This window comes from Mustelus asterias, chromosome 14 (genome assembly GCF_964213995.1).
Source record: "Mustelus asterias chromosome 14, sMusAst1.hap1.1, whole genome shotgun sequence".
Lineage (NCBI taxonomy): Eukaryota > Metazoa > Chordata > Chondrichthyes > Carcharhiniformes > Triakidae > Mustelus > Mustelus asterias.
This window is the reverse complement of record NC_135814.1, coordinates 93483620-93506326: the sequence shown is the minus strand read 5'-3', so window position 1 is coordinate 93506326 and position 22707 is coordinate 93483620. Positions and strand designations below refer to the sequence as shown.

The 22707-nt window shown below is 44.0% G+C and overlaps 1 protein-coding gene across 1 annotated transcript in view; it reads right to left on the bottom strand.

Annotated features, from left to right (window-relative positions):
* The window catches only part of spag16 (sperm associated antigen 16), a 926172-nt gene extending 903852 nt beyond the window's left edge, over positions 1-22320 (bottom strand). Inside the window, exon 1 of the mRNA XM_078227730.1 lies at positions 22167-22320. Coding sequence (XP_078083856.1) covers positions 22167-22320 — 154 coding nt within the window. The remainder of the gene's footprint in view (positions 1-22166) is intronic.
* Between the last annotated feature and the right edge of the window lie 387 nt (positions 22321-22707).

Below are 22707 nucleotides of genomic sequence, written 5' to 3'. Positions count from 1 at the left end.
ATCTACCTTAACGAGGTATGCAATCCTTCATTTTAAAAGATAAGGGAATTATTATTTATTATGATGGTCGCAGGGGATTGTCATGCCCATGGACCTCGTAGAATAGGGAATCTGTCACCGAATGTCTGGTTACGAATATTAGGTGGCGAAAATTCACAGAGCATGGTGAATTCAGGCCGTTCCTGAAAGACATGATGCAAGATAGACTGGTCTGGGGAACTAACAATGTGATAGTCAAAATAAATTATTGGCAGAACCCATTTTGGATCTAAAGAAGGTCATTGAGATAGCCCTATCATTAGAGAATGTAGAGAAAGGAGCTCAGGAACCATAGGGGATGTCAGACTGCAGTGCCCTCTGAGTGCAGGGAGGGGCCTCATGCAAGGGCCATCCCTCAGCTGAGAGCAATGATACTGGGAAAATATCAGAGAATCCCTTACAGCGGTGGAGCCCAAGTCACATCACCAGGCAGTTAAGGAAGGGCAGGGACAGCCTTCAGATTAAATAAAACACGACTTCACGAAGAAAGATGAGCTCAGTGTTGAAAATGGCATCATCCTCTGAGATTCCCACTTAGTTGTCCCTCACCCAAAGCCACGTCTGATACTTATAGAATTACACCATGGCCGCCCTGGGATTTTGAAGATGAAAATGCTAGCCAGGAGCTACATATGGTGGCCCGGTCTTGATGCAGACAATACAGACTTGGTCAGACAGCATGAGTCATGCCAAAAGAATCAAAAACTGCCTCCCTTCCTCCATGAGACTGGCTCTGGGTGTGAGTGCATGTGGACTTCCCCAGGCCTTTTTGGGTTCCATGTTCTTAATAACGGTCGACGCACACTAAAAATGGTTGGATGTATATTATTGATATCTATCAATCACTTAGAAGCACCAACAACGTATCTACATGCACGGAATACCTTGAGTTCTGCTCTCTGCATTAGCAGAGGCACTGCCTTTACAAGCGTCAAGTTTCAGATCTTCATGCTTTCCAATGGAATCAAACACATGAGGACAGCGCCCAATCACCCGTCATCGATTGGGTTGGTTGAATGGGCGGTGTACAAGCTTGGCATGAAGAAGCAACCCACAGCACCCAGAGACCAAACTGGTGTGATTTTTATTCAGCTATTGGAGCACCCCTCACACAACGACAGGAATCACCGCAGTGGTATTGTTAATGGGGCAGAGGCTTCAGAAAAGATCAAACTTACTGTTCCCAAACCTGGCTGGGAGGGTGGAGACCCAACAAGAGAACCAGAAGAGCTATGATTCTGCAAGGACAGAAAGAATGTTCAAAACTGAAGACCCAATGAGGAACTTTGGGGACAGTCTCAGTTGAATCCCCAGGATCATCGTGGAAAAAACAGGGCCCATGTTTCATAAGGTCCAAATGCAGGGCAAAATTGTCATAAACCACCTAGGCTTTTTCAGGAGTCGGGAGCTTATGCCAGTGCTGGCCTCATTACCAGCTATGGGGATGACCACTGCCAGCGTCAGCCATGACTAGAAATCAATCTTAAGCCTGCCTCTCCAGGTAAAGAGGACATGGATCCCGACATGGCCAGCGCCCCAAGTGAAGCAACACCTCAGGAAGAACCATCATCAGAGGCTTCACAATGCTCCCTTTGGAAGTGAAGGTCTCCAATCCGTTTCACAGCCCCTGAATCAGTCCTGCCTCCAATCGACCCCAGGCTGATTGCTAAGCAGCAGAAAAGGCCCTCCCGTGGCAGGGGTTTGAGGAAGAAACCAACTTGAGGGAGGAGGGATGTTATGATGGCCGAGGGGGATCTATTGAAGATCTCTCCGTGGGCCTCGTTGAATTCAATTTCCCCTATTAAGTGAATGGAGGCTCACTCAATGGGAAGGAGCAGCGAGGCATTTTAAACCAGCTGGCTCCATTCAGGCTTGATGTGGAGATGCCGGCGTTGGACTGGTTTTAGAGATCCTCTCCACTTGCATTGTCGATGGTAGCCATGATGTGGAGATGCCGGCATTGGACTGGGTGGCCTTCACAACATACGACAACGCAGAATCGCTGAGCAGAAACTGATAGCCAAGTCCGCACACATGAGGACAGCCTCAACCGGGATCTTGGGTTCATGTCACACTATCTGTAGCCCCCACGACTTGCCTGGGCTTGCAAAATCTCACTAACTGTCCTGGCTGGAGACAATACACATCTCTTTAACCTGTGCTTAACCCCCTCTCCACTCACATTGTCTGTACCTTTAAGACTTGATTACCTGTAAAGACTCGCATTCCAATCATTATTTTGTAAATTGAGTTTGTGTCTTTATATGCCCTGTTTGTGAACAGAACTCCCACTCACCTGATGAAGCAGCAGCGCTCCGAAAGCTTGTGACTTGTGCCAACAAATAAACCTGTTGGATTTTAACCTGGTGTTGTGAGACTTCTTACTGTCCATTCAGGCTGCCAGTGAAAGACTTCGGAGCTGCCCTGTATTCTGTGGCCGCTGAGTGGCACTTTGAGCAGGTTTTAAATAAAGGGTGATGGTGATGAAAGACCGGCCTCAGTAACATTATTCACAGTCCTTATGGGCAAGTGTAGTATAATATAAGAGGTTAATTCTAATTGTGTGATGTCTTACTGAGGCACAGTATACATCATCACAAGAATGCTCTCTGATTGAATCACTTGGCAAGATGTAGCTGCAGTAAGTTGTTTTTTAAGAACGTTAACCTTTTCCTTACCTCAGCAAACTCTGTAAATATTCTCTGTTAGTGTATATATAGTGGCAATAGGTGAAAGAACAAGCATGGAAAAGTCTCTGCCATTACCAGAAAGCTTCACAGCCCTCAATCAAGCAAAGCATGGCTGAACTGGTGCCAAATATCCATCAGATATCACAGCATATTGGACTTTGCTGCAAAGCCAAGCAGTGAGCAGGTCATTATGCTATTATGCGTGGTAGGTAGCTGTGCAGTTACTATCCTAGTCAGGAAAGGGATCACGAAGAAAAAACTATGTATGACAAAGTAATACAAATACTTGGGGTTGAATTTTTCTGTCCCACCCGCCACAGGAATTGTAGTGGGCGGGGCAGGCCAGCAAAGGTCTATTGACCTCGGGCAGGAATTTCTAGCCTTGGGGCGAGAGTGGCTGGAAAATCACCCCCTTGATGTTAATTTTGCAAATGCTGTAACAATTGAGAATCTTGTAGTTGTGATTAAGAACGGCTGATACCAATTGGGGAAAGGTTAGGGCACATATATAAGAACCAGTTTCCATCCGAGTGAGAGGAAACTGCATAGAAGGGAAACAAGTCTACACTTACATTATACTGACGAGTAAACCTATGTAGGGGACAAACAGGCCAGTTTCTATCTTTACCAGATACCTGCTCAATAGATTAACACTTGATGTCTACTTCAATCATTGAAAGAATACCATTGTTGAACGGCCTAAAATTAACAGGCATGCCCAAAGACAGGGGAAAAGTATTGATACACTCATTACTGGTCTGTATAGACTTGCAGAGAACTGTGAATATAACATCTTAAAAGATGAACTAATGTAATGATAGAGAAAGAAGCATTAGCTGCAGCATGGACTTGTGAAAAGTTTGCAGATTGTGTTCTTGGTTTCCACTTAAAGATAGAAACAGACCACAAACACTTAGTGATAATCTTATATTCAAAGGAATTAGCTAAAATGCCTCCATGAGTACAATGAATCACACTGATTTCAAGAGGTTTGATGTAAAGACAGAGTATATTCTGGGAAAGCAGCAAACTAAAGCAGATGCCTTTTCCCATATCCCCGAAGACCTGAACAAGAGAACATAAACCCTTGTCAAAAAGATAGAAACTTTAGCATCAACAACCATAACCCTACCAGCAACACTCAGCAAAGGAATGAAAGAGTTTCATAGAAACCTAATGATTCTCAGGTCAGAGAGTACAATCCCATTCTCAGACAATACGATAAACATAGTGGACACCTCAGTGTCGTTTATGATTTACTCATCTATGATTGGAGTCTGGTCATTCTAAGAGTTCTGAGATTCAATATACCGATGGGCACAACAAAAAGTTGAGCCAGAGCAAGAGCAAGATATTCTGTTTGATCTTTGACAGGATACCGCATGGTAGGTTGTTGCATTAGGTTAAATCTCACGGAATCCAGCGTGAGGTAGCCAATTGGATACAAAACTGGTTTGATGACCAAGACAGAGGGTGGTTGTAAAGGATTGTTCTTCAAACTGGAGACCTGTGACCAGCGGTGTGTCTCAGGGATCAGTGCTGGGTCCACTGTCATTTGTCATTTATACTAATGATTTGAATGAGAATTTAGGAGGCATAATTAGTAAGTTTGCAGATGACACTAAGATTGGTGGCATAGTGGACAGTGAAGTAGAATTGCAACGGTGGGCTGATGAATAGCAGATGGAGTTTAATTTAGATAAATGCGAGGTGATGCATTTTGGTAGATCGAACCAGGGCAAGACTTACTCAGTTAATGGTAGGGCGTTAGGGAGAGTTATAGATCAAAGAGATCTAGGGGTACAGGTTCATAGCTCCTTGAAAGTGGAGTCACAGGTGGACTGGATGGTGAAGACGACATTCGGCATGCTTGGTTTCATTGATCAGAACATTGAATACAGGAGTTGGGACATCTTGTTGAAGTTGTACAAGACATTGGTAAGGCCACACTTGGAATACCATGTATAGTTCTGGTCACTCGATTATAGAAAGGATATTACTAAACTAGAAGGAGTGCAGAAAAGATTTACTAGGATGCTACCAGGACTTGAAGGTTTGAGTTATAAGGAGAGGCTGGATGGACTGGGACCTTTTTCCCTAGAGCATAGGAGGCTTAGGGGTGATCTTACAAGGAATCAAGGGTTACAGTGAGCAGGTGGGTAAGTGGAGCTGAGTCCACGAAAAGATCAGCCATGATCTTGTTGAATGGCAGAGCAGGTTCGAGGGGCCGGATGGCCTACTCCTGCTCCTAGTTCTGTAAGGTCTGTAAAATAATGAGGGGCATAGATAAAGTAGATAGTCAACATTTTTTCCCAAAGGTAGGGGAGTCTAAAACTAGAGAGCATAGGTTTAAGGTGGGAGAAACACAAGAGTCCAGGGGGCAATTTTTTCACACAGAGGATGATGAGTGTCTGGAACGAGCTGCCAGAGGTATTAGTAGAGGTGGGTACAATATTGTCTTTTAAAAAGCATTTAGATAGCTACATGGGTAAGATTGATATAGAGGGATATAAGCCAAACGTGGGCAATTGGGACTAGCTTAATGGTAAAAACTGGGCGGCATGAATAAGTTGGGCCTAAGGACCTGTTTCCATGCGGTAAACCTCTATTACGGCCAGGTGTCTAAAAATCATTGGAACAGATGACATAAAAGTGTATTACTTATGCTATTCTATTTAATACTACTTAATTTACTGGAATTCTTCGAGGACATTACGAGCGTGGTGGACAACGGGGAACCGGTGGATGTGATGTATCTGGATTTCCAGAAGGCATTCGACAAGGTGCCACACAAAAGGCTGCTGCATAAGATAAAGGTGCATGGCATTACGTGTAATTTATTAGAATGGATAGAGGATTGGTTAACTAATGGAAAGCAAAGAGTGGGGATAATTGGGTGTTTTTCTGATTGGTGACCAGTGACTAGTGGTGTGCCTCAGGGATCAGTGTTAGGACTGCAATGGTTTACAATTTACATAGATGATTTGGAGTTTGGGACCAAGTATAGTGTGTCAAAGTTTGCAGATGACACTAAGATGAGTGGTAGAGCAAAATGTGCAGAGGACACTGAAAATCGGCAGAGAGAAATAAATAGTTTAAGTGAGTGGGAAAGGGTCTGGTAAATGGAGTAATTTTGGTAATGTGAGGTCATCCATTTTGGCAGGAATAACAGCAAAATGGACTATTATTTAAATGGTAAAAATATTGCAGTATGCTGCTGTACAGAGAGTCCCAAGTGTCCTCGTGCATGAATCACAAAATGTTGGTTTGCAGGTGCAACGGGTAATTAAGGCGGCAAATGGAATTTTGTCCTTCATTTCTAGAGGGATGGAGTTTAAAAACAGGAAAATTATGTTGCAGCTGTATAATGTGCTGGTGAGGCCACACCTGGAGTACTGTGTACAGTTTTGTTCTCCTTACTTGAGAAAGGATGTACTGGCACTGGAGTGAGTGCAGAGGAGATTCACTAGATTGATTCCGGAGTTGATGGGGTTGGTTTATGAGGTCAGACTGAGTAGACTGGGACTATACTCATCGGAATTTAGAAGAATGAGGGAGTAATCTCATAAAAACATATAAAGGGAATAGATGAGATAGAAGCAGTGAGGTGGTTTCTACTGACGGGTGAAACTAGAACTAGGGGGCATGGCCTCAAAATAAGGGGGAGCAGATTTAGGACAGAGTTGAGGAGGAACTTCTTCACTCAAAGGGTTGTGAATCTGTGGAATTCCCTGCACAGCGAAGCAGTTGAGGCTACCTCATTGAATGTTTTTAAGGCAAAGATATTTTTGAAGGGTTACAGTGAGCAGGTGGGTAAGTGGAACTGAGTCCACGAAAAGATCAGCCATGATCTTGTTAAATGGCAGAGCAGGTTCGAGGGGCCAGATGGCCTACTCCTGCTCCTAGTTCTTATTCATCATCAGGAAACAAGAGAACTGTTAATGCCATCTTCCTTTCCATCAAGATCATGGGAATATCTTGGGATCAACCTCTTTGAACACAGGCAAGATATTCTTGATTATAGTGGGCTACTACTCTAGATGGAGTGAAACAGTGCTTACTTTGCTGATGGAGCTATATGCAACATGAAACATGCATGCACAGATGTACACTCACACACACATTATTGGTCAGTCTCTTGTGGAACTATAACAAACATCACAAAGCACTCAATCCATCAAAACCCCAAACAGGGAGCCGGTTTGGGTCCAACACCAAACTCGCTATAGACAAGTTTAAATTTATTTATTAGTGTCACAAGTAAGCTTACATTAACACTGCAATGAAGTTACTGTGAAAATCCCCTGTGAAAAAGTGGTTGAACAGACACCACATCCACAGTCCTATCTCATTCAAACCATAAATAATATAACCAGAGGGAACAGATGTGTACTAACTGCCACACAGGAGCACCCTCCCTACATAGTCTAAGAAGTCACCTACACAACCAACAGACCAGAGTTGCTGCATTCATCAAGAGATTCATCCAAATGATTAACAGACTGGTGATCCTGAGTCACCTACAAATTCGCCTCTGCCCAGCAGAGCATGACAGCTTACCCATAAGACTCAAACACCCAATCTCCTCCAAAGGAGCAGAGGACCTGTTCAGGCAGACTAGCGAAACCATCACCCTATAAAACGAAATGGAAGTCAGAGACTTGGTGGAAATTATAGTATAAGGGGTTAATTATAATTGTGTGATATGCTAGTAAAATAGTATTACATCATCACAAGATGTGATGCAATGTCTCATGATCTTGCTCTCTCTTGTTGAGCCTCATGGCAAGATGAAGCCACAGTAAGTGGTTTCTTCATAAAGTTAATGTTTCCCTTACCTCAGCAGATTCCAAACATTATGTTAGCACGATGACACCGAGAATATTATTCCATTTGCATTTCAAATGTTATGTAAATACAAGTTTATTCTTTCTTCTGATTTAAACTTACTAGAAAGCCTATTTGTATCTATCCTTCAAAGTCACAACACTCAAAAGGGTTTAAAACAATCCCTCTAAAATTATATGTTGTTGTAAATACTCAAGAGGAGGAAAAGTTATCCCAAAACCTCTCCCCATCCATAACACGAGATTCTCTAGCCAAGGGAAACATGCTTTCGTTGTCTGATGTTCTTGGAGGACTTGACAATCAATAAAATCATCTCTCATTCTCCTGAAGTCAGAGGCAAATTTACATTTAGTGGGACCCCGTGCTCACCTTCATTTCTGGCATACCCCCATAATGGCATACCCCCTCTCCTGACCCTGCCCACCCTCACCCCACAGATCAGAAAGGCATAAGCCACAAAAATACACAAATTGACCACTGCTTTAGAGCTTTTTAACTTGTAAAAACACGCCTGTATGAATAATTGCTGAATTGAAATCCAAGCTTATTTCTTGTCAGAATGATGATAAAGATGGTCAATATTGCAATGTGTGTTTTGAGGCGAGCAAACGTAAAACTTGCTGATGAGTAATAACATGCAAAAATCAACCAATGATATCACTGCAGCACAAGCCAGCGCAGGACAGAATGAGCCAATCCCGTGCAGACAACAAGATACATGTGCTGCCATTCAGTATAATTCAGAGTCTCGTTCAGTTTCAAAAGTTAACCTCCTTTGTCCCAGCCAAGTTGCTCATAGGCAGATGGGGGGGAAAGGAAAGAAAGAGAGGTGGGAAGGCATCAAGCAGCACAGTGCCAAGGCCACAACAACACCAGTCAGGAGAGACACCTAAAGGCATGTGATATGGTGTTATTAAAGCATCATGGAAATTATTACAAGGCACGGTCAAATCAAGAACAGGACCAGCTTCCTACAAAGTCCATGTGAGAGATGGCATACTCCTATGGGGCTCCAGAGTTGTTATCCCAAGCCAGGGAAATCCGTCCCATCCTGGCCGAACTTCACCATGCCACCCAGGAGTGATAAAAATGAAAATATCCGTAAGGAACTATGTTTGGTGGCCAAGAATGGATATGGATGTAGTCACACTCATCAGTCAGTGTCACAAGGACAGAAGCTATCACCAGCAGCTCCTCTACACCTTTGGGCCTCACCTTTCTGCATAGCCAGATTGTGAAGAGCACAGTAAACTGCAATGATGCGGCAAACCTTCTTCGGCACATATTGCCGAAAATTCTTCAGCAGTCTTACAGTGTGCTCTATGAGGGAGCTTTTGATGGTGTGAGCAGCGTTGTACCTTTCCTCGGCTTGTATCTAAGGCAATGTAATGGAGTCATTAGCCACAGTTTAAGTGGGTAGCCTGCAACCATCCCTGCACACTTTCTGGCCCTTCAAAGATTCCAGACACCTAGGAGCAACTTAGGACGTAGGAGTGTTGGAAACTCTCAGGAAACCATGCACAATGTGCTTTCAATAGTCGCGCATTGCTAGGGAACAAAATTTTCATTAAGTTGTCTACAGGCAGACACAGGCAATTCTGAAGTTAATACCATCCATGGCCATAACAAAAGAGAAAACAAGCAAAACAAGATGTACCCAAGTTGGTTAGAAATTGTGGAAAATGTACGTGAGCACCTCCATGCAGCAACATCCACTGCTTCCGTGCAGTGTCAGCATGCGGAGAATTTGTAAAGGAAGTCAGTCAATTGATAAGAGCTTTGCTCATCAAGAAAGTGGAGAAAAGAAAAAGATAGGACAGGAACCCACAGAGACAGATTGAGGAGATTAAAAAGACAAAGCCTTGCTAAAGCTAAAAAAAAAGAGATCGAGTACAAAACAACAAACAAAAAACTTGGGTGAATCAAACCAACCTCTATGAGGCCGTTGGATTAAAGTACACATGACAAAACAACAACAAAGCAAAAAAAATGTGAAAAAATATGCACCAGTGCCTCAATAGTGACACCGTTCCCAAACAACAGAAAACAAACATAAATGAAATAAATGAATGAAAGAAAGAAAAACACCCAGGTTGAGAGACACACACCAATGGTCGTAAGTGGAAAATTGCTGGACACACATCTGCTGCTTTTTCCATACTTATACCTCTTCCTCCTTCTCCCTCCTGTGACTCACGAGGTGGCTTTATAACGACCACATTTCCGGTTTTCCGGTCACATGTTCGTCACACACATCAACTGCATGTTGATAGAATGGAAAGCCTTACAATTGATGAAACTCAAGGGCTGCCAGAAAGCCCATATAGCCACATGGGTGCAGTTTATTGCTCTCTACAACCTCAGGAACCCAGAGATAGCTGCAAAGCCGTGAATCTCTCAGGCTGGCTATCCTCTTCCAAAGCAAATTTCAGATTACAACAGGCCCTCTTGTAAAGAAAACTGGTCACTTCCTGAATGCACCAATGTATTACCGACTTTGAAATGGTGTACAAGTTCCCAGTTGCTCCCTGGGAAGACCCACAGGGAAAGACACCGAGTGCTTCCATCACCTTCAGGGCCACTGGCAAGAAAAAGCCTTGGTGTGTGCTATGGGAGAAATTGGGCAGCTAAGCCTTGGTACCTTAGATTGACTTGCTCCTCATGCTACCTTACTCCTGGGACTTGAGCATACACAGTGGTCAACAGCATCCCATTCCACAGATGTTACATCTGGGGGCCTGTGGGGGTGAGAACTTGTGAATTACATTGTTGAACCAATGTGGCTCTGAACTCTACTCATTGACTTGGAATAACTATGACCATGCGTTTGCTCATGGTCAATGAATGGAATCCATTTGGCCACTGATGAATGGCAATAATTGTTAACACAGTAAGAAGTTTAACAACACCAGGTTAAAGTCCAACAGGTTTATTTGGTAGCAAAAGCCACACAAGCTTTCGAGGCTCTGAGGCCCTTCTTCAGGTGAGTGGGAATTCTGTTCACAAACAGAACTTATAAGACACAGACTCAATTTACATGAATAATGGTTGGAATGCGAATACTTACAACTAATCCAGTCTTTAAGAAACAAAACAATGGGAGTGGAGAGAGCATCAAGACAGGCTAAAAAGATGTGTATTGTCTCCAGACAAGACAGCCAGTGAAACTCTGCAGGTCCACGCAACTGTGGGAGTTACAAATAGTGTGACATAAATTCTGATTCTAGGATCGCATGATAAAGACTCAGGAGGAAAAAAGCAGAAATATTTATGTGAAATAGTGTGACATAAACCCAATATCCCGGTTGAGGCCGTCCTTGTGTGTGCGGAACCTGGCTATCAGTTTCTGCTCCGCGACTCTGCGCTGTCGTGTGTCGCGAAGACGACACACGACACGACCTTCGCGACACACGACAGCGCAGAGTCGCGGAGCAGAAACTGATAGCCAGGTTCCGCACACACAAGGACGGCCTCAACCGGGATATTGGGTTTATGTCACACTATTTCACATAAATATTTCTGCTTTTTTCCTCCTGAGTCTTTAGCATGCGATCCTAGAATCAGAATTTATGTCACACTATTTGTAACTCCCACAGTTGCGTGGACCTGCAGAGTTTCACTGGCTGTCTTGTCTGGAGACAATACACATCTTTTTAGCCTGTCTTGATGCTCTCTCCACTCCCATTGTTTTGTTTCTTAAAGACTGGATTAGTTGTAAGTATTCGCATTCCAACCATTATTCATGTAAATTGAGTCTGTGTCTTATAAGTTCTGTTTGTGAACAGAATTCCCACTCACCTGAAGAAGGGGCTCAGAGCCTCGAAAGCTTGTGTGGCTTTTGCTACCAAATAAACCTGTTGGACTTTAACCTGGTGTTGTTAAACTTCTTACTGTGTTTACCCCAGTCCAACGCCGGCATCTCCACACAATAATTGTTAAGACATGACTCCCCTTCAATGATGGGATGGCTGAATTGATGCAGCTGTGTTCCCTTGACCATAGCTTCACTCCCCAAGACTGCATTACTGTCTTCCATTTGTAGCTTTCCAAAATTTGACGTGAACTTATTGAGTTGTGTCGATCCCTTTCAAAGCAACAGGCTCAGAGTACTGTGTAATTGACCTGGACCTTATCCACTGTAGCAGCACCAAAAACTGAGTATACGTCACAAGGAGCTCCAAAAGCCAGTTTTGTGGTCCTCCCATACTTCAACATACCCCTCCCAGACAGAACAGATTTTGCGTTCGATTTTGGAGATGACAATGCTGCACCTTTTTTTCCCAGGACTGAGTTCGACCCTCCCTCCCTCACTGTTCGCATGCCTCTGATTTACCTGGTGCCTCACGATGTGTAAGTAGAGATGCCACCTGTTATTCTCCAGCTTCTCTCATTAATACTGGATCTTGTCGCTGTGGTGGTGAACATTAACACACGCCCCCAACCCCCAGCTCTCCCTTCCCCCACACATCACCGGCGAGATGCCAAAGTTTCATGTAGACCTGCAGCCACCCCATTTGGAAGCTGTGCGCATCACCATTTACAGGAGTTCCCCCCACATCCCCAAATGAGAGCCCTGCACATCACCTCCACAAACCCTGTACTATGTGTTCCCTATCTACGGGCTGCAGATGCACCTCGTAACCATCACCATATCCTCTGCAGCCCATACAGAGTCCACCACATCCAAGGACAATGTCTGTGGCACAGCTTTGCACCTAGGCTGTGCATTTTTCCTTTGAAGCACGCAGCCCTTGCCCCACCCTACAGGTGAGTGCATCATGATTTCACTGACTGTTCCTGATGGACACTTCTTTTCTGTACTGTCTTCTTTCTGACTTCAGACTGAGGTCCTGGACTGTTCATCGTCCATTATTCCTTTCTATTTCGCAGCAGGAACATCTGTACTCTGACTCCTGTCTGCTAACCCCTGAACTTAAATGGGAGCCCTAACAAAGTTCCCATTTCCAAAGAGGACTCCGGACAATAGTAACCTCACAAAGCACTATAGCCTCAACTTGTTTAGTGTTCATGCAAACCATCTCTAATGTGCCATATTAAAACGCACCCACCCCATAACCTGCCATCTGCATGCATCCCTTCAGTAATACATGTGCTAGCCCTGAGAGCTCCTTTCTTGTCTGCATGTCATCCAGCCTCCTACTTCCCTTTCCTCAGTCTTCCATTGTTCATCTTCTTCATCCACCGCTTTGCCCCTCTGCCTGCCATTGTGAATCTTTGCACATCCCCCCAACCCCTGTTGACATAGTCCTCCTTCCACAAAGTCTCCTAGTGTTTGACCTTCCCCTACCCCATTCCTTGCATAGCCCACCTTCTGTATTGCCCCCTTGTCTTCGTCTTTCCACCACCACCCTAACCTTGCAACCCACCCCCACTCAACCTTCAGGTCTTTGCTGCAGTGGTTGCATTAGTCCCGCACCACAGTGCTGTCCAGATAGTTGGTGTGTGCAACCGGGGCTGGGGGGGTTTAAGGAGACCTTTGTACCCCCTCAAACCCAGGTGCAATTGGTGACACGTGAAGGTCCATGGTTCCAGTGGCCTGCTGTTTTAATGAGCATTTTTGAGATACAAATGCCGTTTGTGCCAGCTGCTAACAGGACAAGCGACTCCCATTAACCTGCCATTGGGAGAAGTGCAATGTGATTTTACGCCAGCAGGTTTCTGACTTTTTGTCAGATTCTTTGCACCTGCCGCTACCAAACCTGCTCTGGATGGGTTGGGAGAATTCCACCCGCTCTTTGTGGTCACCAATGTTTCTTAACCCTAGGATATAGGCCATCAGGTCCAGGGGATTTGTTGGCTCTTGGATATGTTAAGTTTACCAGGACCTCAGAAGGTTGAGGAGTGATCTTATAGAGGTCTATAAAATAATGAGGGGCATAGATCATAGAGAGTCAATATCTTTTCCCAAAGGTAGGGGAGTCTAAAACTAGAGGGCATAGGTTTAAGGTGAGAGGGGAGAGATACAAAAGTGTCCAGAGGGGCAATTTTTTCACACAGAGGGTGGTGAGTGTCTGGAAGCTGCCAGAGGTAGTAGTAGAGGCGGGTACAATTTTGTCTTTTAAAAAGCATTTAGACAGTTACATGGGTAAGATGGGTATAGAGGGATATGGGCCAAGCATAGGGGTTTAAATAAAAGGGCGACATGGACAAGTTGGGCTGAAGGGCCTGTTTCCATGCTGTAAACCTCTATGACCACCATTTGAAAATATAAATTCGTTAATGTTTCTCACATGCCTCAGACAACTGGTCCCCCACAATTTACAAGATGCTCTTTTGTGTCTACGTACTGCGAGATTGACACAAAATCTTCATTTAACATGTATGGCATTTCCTTATTCCCCATTTTAAGGAGTGGTAGTGTAGTGGTATTGCCACTGGACGGGTAATCCAAAGACCCAGGATAATGGTCTGTGCACAGTAGATAGGGAGAAACTGTTCCCACTCGAAAAAGGAACAAGAATAACCGGGCACTGATTTAAAGTAATTTGCAAAAGAAGCAAAGGTGATGGGAGAAGAAATTTATCAGACAAGTGGTTCAGGTCTTTTTACACAGCAAGTGGTACAGCCCTGGAATGCACTGCCTGGAAGTGTGGTGGAGGCAGGTTCAATTGAGGCATTCAAGAGCGCATTAGATGATTATCTGAATAGAAACAATGTGCAGGGGTGCGGGGAAAAGGCAGCGGAATTAAACGATGTCATAATGCTTGTCTGGAGAGCCGGTGCAGGCATGATGGGGTAAATGGCTTCCTTCTGCACCATCACAATTCTGTGAAGAATCTTCAGCCAGAAGTGCTGCACAGATGATCCATCTCGGCCTCCGCTTCAGGTCCCCAACATCACAGATGCTAATCTTTACCAATTTGATTCACTCCACGTGATATCAAGAAATATCTGAAAGCACTGAACACTGCAAAGGCTCTGGGCCCTGACAATATTCCGTCAATAGTATCAAAGACTTGTGCTCCAGAACTAGCCACACCCTTAACCAAGCTGTCCCAGCACAGCCACGACATTGGCATCTACCTGACAACATGAAAAATTGTCCAGGTATAACCTGTACACAAAAAGCTGAACAAATCTAACCTGGCCAATTACTGCCCCATCAATCTACTCTCGATCATCAGTGAAGCGATGAAAGGGGTCAACAATAGTGTTATTAAATGGCACTTGTTTAGCAATAACCTGCTCACCAATGTTCAGTTTAGGTTCCATGAGAATCACTCAGCTCCTGACCTCATTACAGCCTTGGTTCAAGCATGGACAAAAGTGCTGAACTCCAGAAGTGAGGTGAGAGCGGCTGTTCTTGACATCAAGGCAGCATTTGACTGCATGTGGCATCAAGAAGCACTAACAAAACTGGAGTCAATGGAAAGGGGGGAAAACTCTCCACTAGTTAAGAGTCATGCCTAGCACAAAGGAAGATGGTTGTGGTTGTTGAAGGTCAACCAACTCAGTTCCAGGACTTCACTGCAGGTGTTCCTCAGGGGAATATTCTCGGCCCAATCATCTTCAGCTGTTTTATCAATGTCTGTCCTTCCATCATAAGGTCAGAAGTGGAGATCTTTGCTGATAATTGAACAACATTCAGCATCATTTACAACTCCTCAGATACTGAAACAGTCTATCTCCAAATTCAGCAAGACTTGGACAATATCCAGGCTTGGGCTGACAAATGGCAAGTAACATTCACACCACACAATTACCAGGCAATGGCCATCTCCAAAAAGAGAGAATCTAACCATCGACCCTTGGAAGTTCAATGGCATTATCATCATTGAATCCTCCACTATCAACATCCTGGGGGTTACTATTGACCAGAACCTGAACTGAACTAGCCATATAAATACAGTTGTGACAAGAGCAGGGCAGAGGCTAGGAATCCTGTGGTGAGTAACTCACCTCCTGACTCTCCAAAGTTTATCCACCATCTACAAGGTATAAGTCAGGGGTATGATGGAATACTCCCCACTTGCTTGGATGGGTGCAGCGCCAATAAAACTCAAGAAGCTTGATACCATCAGGAAAAAACAGACCGCTTGATTTTTTTTTTAAATCAACCTAACCCACACATGTTTGGATCACATGATTGGCTCCCCTTCCATAAATATTTACCACCTCCACCACCGACAAAAAGCAGCAGCAGGACAAAGGCAGCAGATACTTGGGAGCACCACCACCTGGAGGTTTCCCTCCCAGCCACTCACCACCCTGACTCAAAAATACATTGCCATTCCTTCACTGTCGCTGGATCAAAATCCTGGAATTCCCTCCCTAACAGCGGTGTGGATGTACTTACACCATAGGAACTGCAGCAGTTCAGGAAGGCAGCTCACCACCACCTTCTCAAGGGCAACAACTAGCCAGTGAAGCCCAAATCCAGCAAAAAAAAAACTGTGTGTCTCTGACTCCAAGTGAGACATGTTTACTTTTGCTAATCTTGTTCCTTTTACAAGCATGTATAAGCTCTTACAATTTGTTCATATGTTTTCTGCTAGTTCACTCTGACATTCTCTTTCTTTAGCAATTTCTTGGTTATCATCTGCTGATTTCCCAAACCTCAGGCATGTTACTATCTTGCTGAAATTGTAAGCTTCTTTTAAATTCATAGTATCCTTAACATCTCTGGTCAGATAGTGTCATACCACTCTTCCAGTAGAGTTTTTATTCTTGCAAGGATTGCACATGTGTAGAGAATTATGAATTATTGATTTAAATCTTTTTGAACAAGGCAAAGAACAATGCAGCCAGATACAAGCAGCATTAATCTTTAGCTAACCAAACTAAAGCCCAATATAGACAAATTGAAAATAATAAATATGGGAGCAAAGAACCAAAAGAGCAAAACAAATGGATCAGCAATGGGATCTAAGGTTTATATTGTTTTGCAGTAATACAAAATAGGTTATGGTAATTGGAAATGCAGCTGAGGAACTGATCCGTGAAATACTTGTTGGACATACTGACCTTTTGTTGTTCCTAAAAAATCTTATTCATTCTTCTGCCCTTATATCAGTATCCAAATGTAGGGTACCAAAGAGGCAGGAGTTTAGACTCATGACTGTCCCTAGTGTCCCAACACAGCCTTGAACACTGGAACACAGGGATCACTACCCAATGATAGGATGAATTCCACAACCTGATAATCCATCATCAGGGGCTGCCATAATAAAAGCAATCTATGCATAATCTGAAACTCAATATATTGCAGTATATATCGGAATTCACCATCTATGTTGTCTCCTTTTTCCATATTCTTCTGACTAATCACTGTGGGCAACAGGAAATGTCATTGTTCCGAACCGTTGGTGAAGCAACATGAAAAATAAGATGATCAGCATTTTGGCAGATGATATATTTCCTGCCGGCGCCAAGTTGATAAGATTATTCCTATTATGTGCTTCATGTCAGCTTGTGGGATCCACTTGAGTGAAATGAAATTGATTTTTATCTCCAATGCATATGCTGCCTCTGACAGTTGGAATCCTGTTAACCCACAGCTGCATCACAAGTGCTTCCCTGGAAGATGTCATCGTGGAGACTTCAATCATAGCAAGGTTGTATAGCAGACTATGTTCATGCTGTGCTTCTTTATTTTATTCATTTGTGGGACTCGGGCGTCGCTGGCTGGCCCAGCATTTATTGCCCATCCCTAATTGCCTGAGGACAGTTAAGAGTCAACCACATTGCTGTGGCTCTGGCGTCACATGTAGGCCAGACCAGGTAAGGATGCCAGATTTCCTTCCCTAATGGACATTAGTGAAACAGATGGGTTCTTCGGTGGCATACATTCTAAAGTCGCCTCCAATCCTACAAACACCCAACAATAAAGGTGCCAAAATTACCTAATCTAGATCTCTTCTGTTTGCTCTACAATGGCACACATCACATTGTAGTACTTTTGTTCTGCAGGTGCCTATGGGTTGGACAATAAATAAGGCCACTTGCTTTAAATAACCAGCTTTTCTGTTTGGCATCCTGGTGAATAGCTGCTTTTGGATATGAGTAATGGTTAATGAGTGATATGTAGGATTTTTTATGGATTTCACTGCATCCAGCAAAGGCAGAAATTCTGTCTTTTTATTGCTGTCCCTGAATTACAGCATTATCTCCATGCAGATATCAATTCCAGTGGACCTAGTTTTCCAAGCAGTGGCTGAGCTATCCCTTGCAGATCATCCAATGGTTAAAAAAAGTGGGTTCACTTCTGATGAGCCATTCACAGTCACGAACAGCTCTGATGACAAAATGTCTTAGAAAGTCGAGAGGTAGGGCACAAAAACACAGTTCTTATGCTTCATACTTCAATTTTCTCATGTACATATCCTCCATCTTTCCCAGGTGGGATATACAGATCCTGCAACCTTCTCTCTCCTCCCCCACCCAACATCACCCAAGTCTCCACTGTGTGCCATCAAACGCCATTCATCCCATTCCTCATCAGAGTAATTATAGCAGCTACAATGAAGCAGCTCTGAGCTGGACTAGTCACGAAAATTGTAACATAACCTACTTTCACTGGAACAACCCATACAACCATTGACTGTCTTCCCAATTAATGATCAGCAACTAGGGCTCAACATGATTCTGGAGCACTGCATTCAGTTCTGTGCGCCACATCTCAGGACTAGTATATTTGCCTATGATAGAAAACAGCAGATTCACCAGAAAGTTAAAGGATCAAATTATGAGAAAATATTGTATAGACTAAGCTTATATTACCTCGATTGTAGAAGATTACAGATGATCTGAGTGAAGCGGGTGGCACAGTATCAAAGTAGTTAGCACTGCTGCCTCACAGAACCAGGCACCCGGATTCAATTCTGGCCTCGGGTGACTGTGTGGAGTTTTCACATTCTCCCAGTGTCTGCATGGGTTTCCTCCCACAGTCTTAAGATATGCAGGTTAGGTGGATTGGCCATGCTAAATTATGCCTTGGTGTCCCAAGATGTATAGGTTAGGGGGATTAATGGAGTAAATACATGAGGTTACAGGGGTAGGACGGGGATTGAATGCTCTGTCGGAGAGACAGTGCAGACTCAAATGGTCTTCTTCTGTACTGTAGGGATTTTATGAGAAAAAAGTTGGTCAATGTTTCTATGAAAAAGTATTTAAGATAATTAAAGGAACCGATGGATAGATAGAAACTATTTCTTCTGTTGGAAAAGTCCAGCATAGAGAGGGCACAACATTAAAATTAACTTGGGTCATCTAGGGCTGATGTCAAGGAACACTTCTCTGCACAAAAGGGTGTGTAATTCTGGAAATTTCTCACTCTAAAAATTGTTGACGGGGTCCAATGAAAAATTCAAAAGTGAGATTGATAGATTTTTGTTGAGGATGGGTATTGGACCATAAGACCGTAAGATATGAATAGAATAAGGCCATCGAGTCTGCTGTGCCATTCAATCATGGCTGATAAGTATCTCAACCCCATTCGACCACCTTTTCCCTGTAACCTTTGATCCCCTTACCAATCAAGAATCTTTCTCTGTCTTAAATATACTCAATGACCTGGCCTCCACAGCATTCTGTGGCAATGAATTCCGTAGATTCACCACCCACTGGCTGAAGAAATTCCTCCTCATCTCAGTTCTAAAGGTTTATCTCTTTACTGTGAGGCTATGCCCTTAGATCCTAGTCTCTCCTACTAATGCAAACATCTTCCCCACGTTCACTTTATCCAGGCCTTTCAATATTTCGTAAGTTTCAATGAGATCCCCTCATCCTTCTAAATTCCATCGAGTACTAAGTATCAAGTATTAAGTGATATGAAACCAAGGTGGGTAAATTATATTAAAATACAGATTAGCCATGATCTAATTAAGTGGTAGAAACACAGAAACTAGAAGCAGGAATGGACCTCACACATGAACTGAATGGATAGGATAGGTTTGTTTTCCCTCCATTGTGGAAAATACCATAAGGATACTTTGGAAGTACACCATTAAGTAGGAAGGGTCTTTCACCATGGTTTCTTGAGTAATGAAATCAAGAAAAGCTCTGTGGTGGGCAAAGTTTGTACAAGTGCAACCAAGAATACCAATTTCCAATAGCTGAACATGCAGAGAACACTGATTTAGAAAGTCAATAATTGTCGACAACTTAAGTGGAGTTGAATCTATGGCACATATCGTTGCATTGTCAAACTCTACCCAACTGCTTGATAATTGCATTGTTGATTTTTTTGAGAAGTCATATTTTTAATGCAATATTTTGACAATCCAGCTTCAACTGCACTGTCTTGGAGAGGATTAAGAGCTCAAGGATGACACTAAAGAGAAATTAATAGGGCTAAGATGTATTTCATTAACTATGAAATAGAACAGAATTGCATTTCATTGGCTGTGAGGCATTGAGAGTGAACACGAAGGGCAGAATTTTTTTTAAAATGAAGTGTCAGGTTCTGACTGAAAACCGGCATGTTTCTCCCCAGAAACATAGCCAGATTTTCATTCCAGATCTTCTGAAACTTTGTCAAAAAAAGAAACAGGGCAATCTGTTTTTTGCCAACACTCTGGTGGGACGGGGCTTGAAAGACAGCAAGCCGAGCCAGAGATTGGGGTTGGGCTGCCATTTCCCCCACCCCACCACGCAGGCATCATGGTGAATAGATCCCCTCCTATCTTTGCTGTCATCGAGGCAACCCCCATTCTCATTGAAAGCCCCTCCCCCACTGCAGATACAACCTTCCCCCACTTACTACTACTGCTCCTAGTTTTTATGTTCTTATGGACACATTAACTTAACACCATTGTTGTTAATAGTGTAGCATTAGTGATCATTTATTTTCCTACTAGCCAACATGCACACACAACATATGAAATTGAAGGGACATTCACCTCCATCCTTCCAAATTTCTAGAATGGTTGCAACACAGAAGGCCATTTGAGTCTATGCCAGCTTTCTATAAGGGCAATTTAACTGGTCCCACTCCCTTGCCCTCTGCCTCTAGTCTAGCAAATGTTTTCCCTTGGAGTGTCTATCCAATCTCTTTAGAAAACCACGACTTAACCTGCCACCACCCCCCTTGCAATCAGTGCATTACAAATAATAACTGACTGGTTAAAAAGTTTTTCCTCATTTTGCCTTTGTTACTTTTGCCAATCACTCTAGAACTGATTTCTGGTTCTTAACCCTTCCACTCCATTGATAGCACTTTCTCTGTCTACCCTCATGAATTGCACCTCAGTCAAATCCCCTCTCAGCCTCTTATGTAAGGCGAATGACCCCAGCTGCCACTAAGGGGCCATGGCTCAACAGCTCCAGCTTAAATTGCCCAAATTCTACAATGCCTATCACAACCTAGGTGCAGTCAACTCAACCACGTGTGATGAAGAGGAAATGGTCGAGAACTTCAAGTTTCTAGGTGTTCAGATCATCCACAACCTATCCTGGTCCCTCCACGCCAACACTATAGTTAAGAAAGTCCTTTAATGCCTCGACTTTCTCAGGAGGGTAAGGAAATTTGGCATGTCTGCTACGACTCTCACTAATTTTTACGGATGCACCATAGAAAGCATTCTTTCTGGATGTATCACAGCTTGGTATGGCACCTGCTCTGACCAAGACCGCAAGAAACTACAAAGGGTTGTGAATGTAGCCCAGTCCATCATGCAAACCAGCCTCCCATCCACCGACTCAGTCTACAATTCCCGCTGCCTCAGAAAAGCAGCCAGCATAATCAAGGACTCCACGCAACCCAGACATACTCTCTTTCACTTCTTCCACCCGGAGAAAGATACAAGAGTCTGAAAACACATAGCAACCGACTCAAGAACCGCTTCTTCCTTGCTGCTATCAGACTTCTGAATGGACCTACCTACCATATATTCAGCTGATCTTTCTCTTCACCCTATCTGTAACTGCAAGTTTCATCCTTTTCTCTGTGCACTCTATGAGCAGTATGTTTTGTCTGTATATAGCGCACAAGAAGCAATATTTTGCACTGCACCTCAATGCACGTGACCATAATAAATCAAATCAATCACAACCCAATTCAAACCAAAGGTTTAATGATATAGTTAATGAAGGTGTGAAATTATGGCCTGGTCACCCCGGGGTTGAGTCCTGTATGTGGTGGGTGATGGTGAATGGGGGTGGTGGGAGAGGCTAATGACAACAGTATGGGCAACAAACAAGTCTGGAATGCATATCTACAAGGAGCAGGAGCAAAAGTTACCCCCCATCTCCCCCCCCCCCCCCCCCGCGCACAATTCCTAACGGCTCGGCGTTCCAACAGCCACAAACCGTTTCAGAACGCGCGAGATGCGGGTCAGCTGGGGGAGGGAGACAAGCGCGTGTCCACCCCCCCCCCCCCCCCCCCCAAACGAGAGCGTGCCGACATTTCACACTGGGTATGTGGCGGGGGTTGGGGTGGAAGACTGGAGGTAAAAGAGCATCCGCGTTGACTGCTGTCGCTTCAAAGCGAGGAGAGTACTGGGGTGGAGGGGGGGAAGAAAGACACCTGTAAATGTATTTTTTCACATAAGACATAAAAATCCCACTCCTCCTCATCCTCCTCACTTTATCTTCCCGCACTAGTCAGACCGTGTCCCTTTAAAAGGATACGCTGCAGGTAGAAGGTGCCGCCATCCTCCTGCTCCTCCGACATGATTGTTGTGGGTCGCCGGTTGCTCGCGTGCCCGTTGCCATTGACGCCCAACCGGCCGCTCTCGCGGATTCTGTCGCGAGAGTTGGCTGGCGGTGGGCGTCCAGTTGCCATGGAAACCCCGTGCTCCTCCAACCCCTCCCTCCCGGTCCCCCCCCCTCCACCCCCAATTGAAAATAACCCCTCCCCCTCCCACCAGGGGATTCATTCCTTACATCTTTTTTTTAAAAAAATCAGCCTTTGGTAAACCGAAGTTTTGGGGAAAGAAGGCAAAATTCTCGGTATAAAATGGATAATTTCTACTGAACGCGTTTATTTATTTTGACATGTCCAGTCAAACCCCGTCTCTTTAAATGCTGACAGAGAGAGAGAGAAGAAAATGGCTTTAATAAAGGATTGAGATGTTATTTTGTCTTTAAAAAAAAACAAAAATTAAAGACCAGTGGTGGCCTGTCGCGCAGTAAGGGCGTGGATTAATGACATTCGCCGAGGCGATGCAAC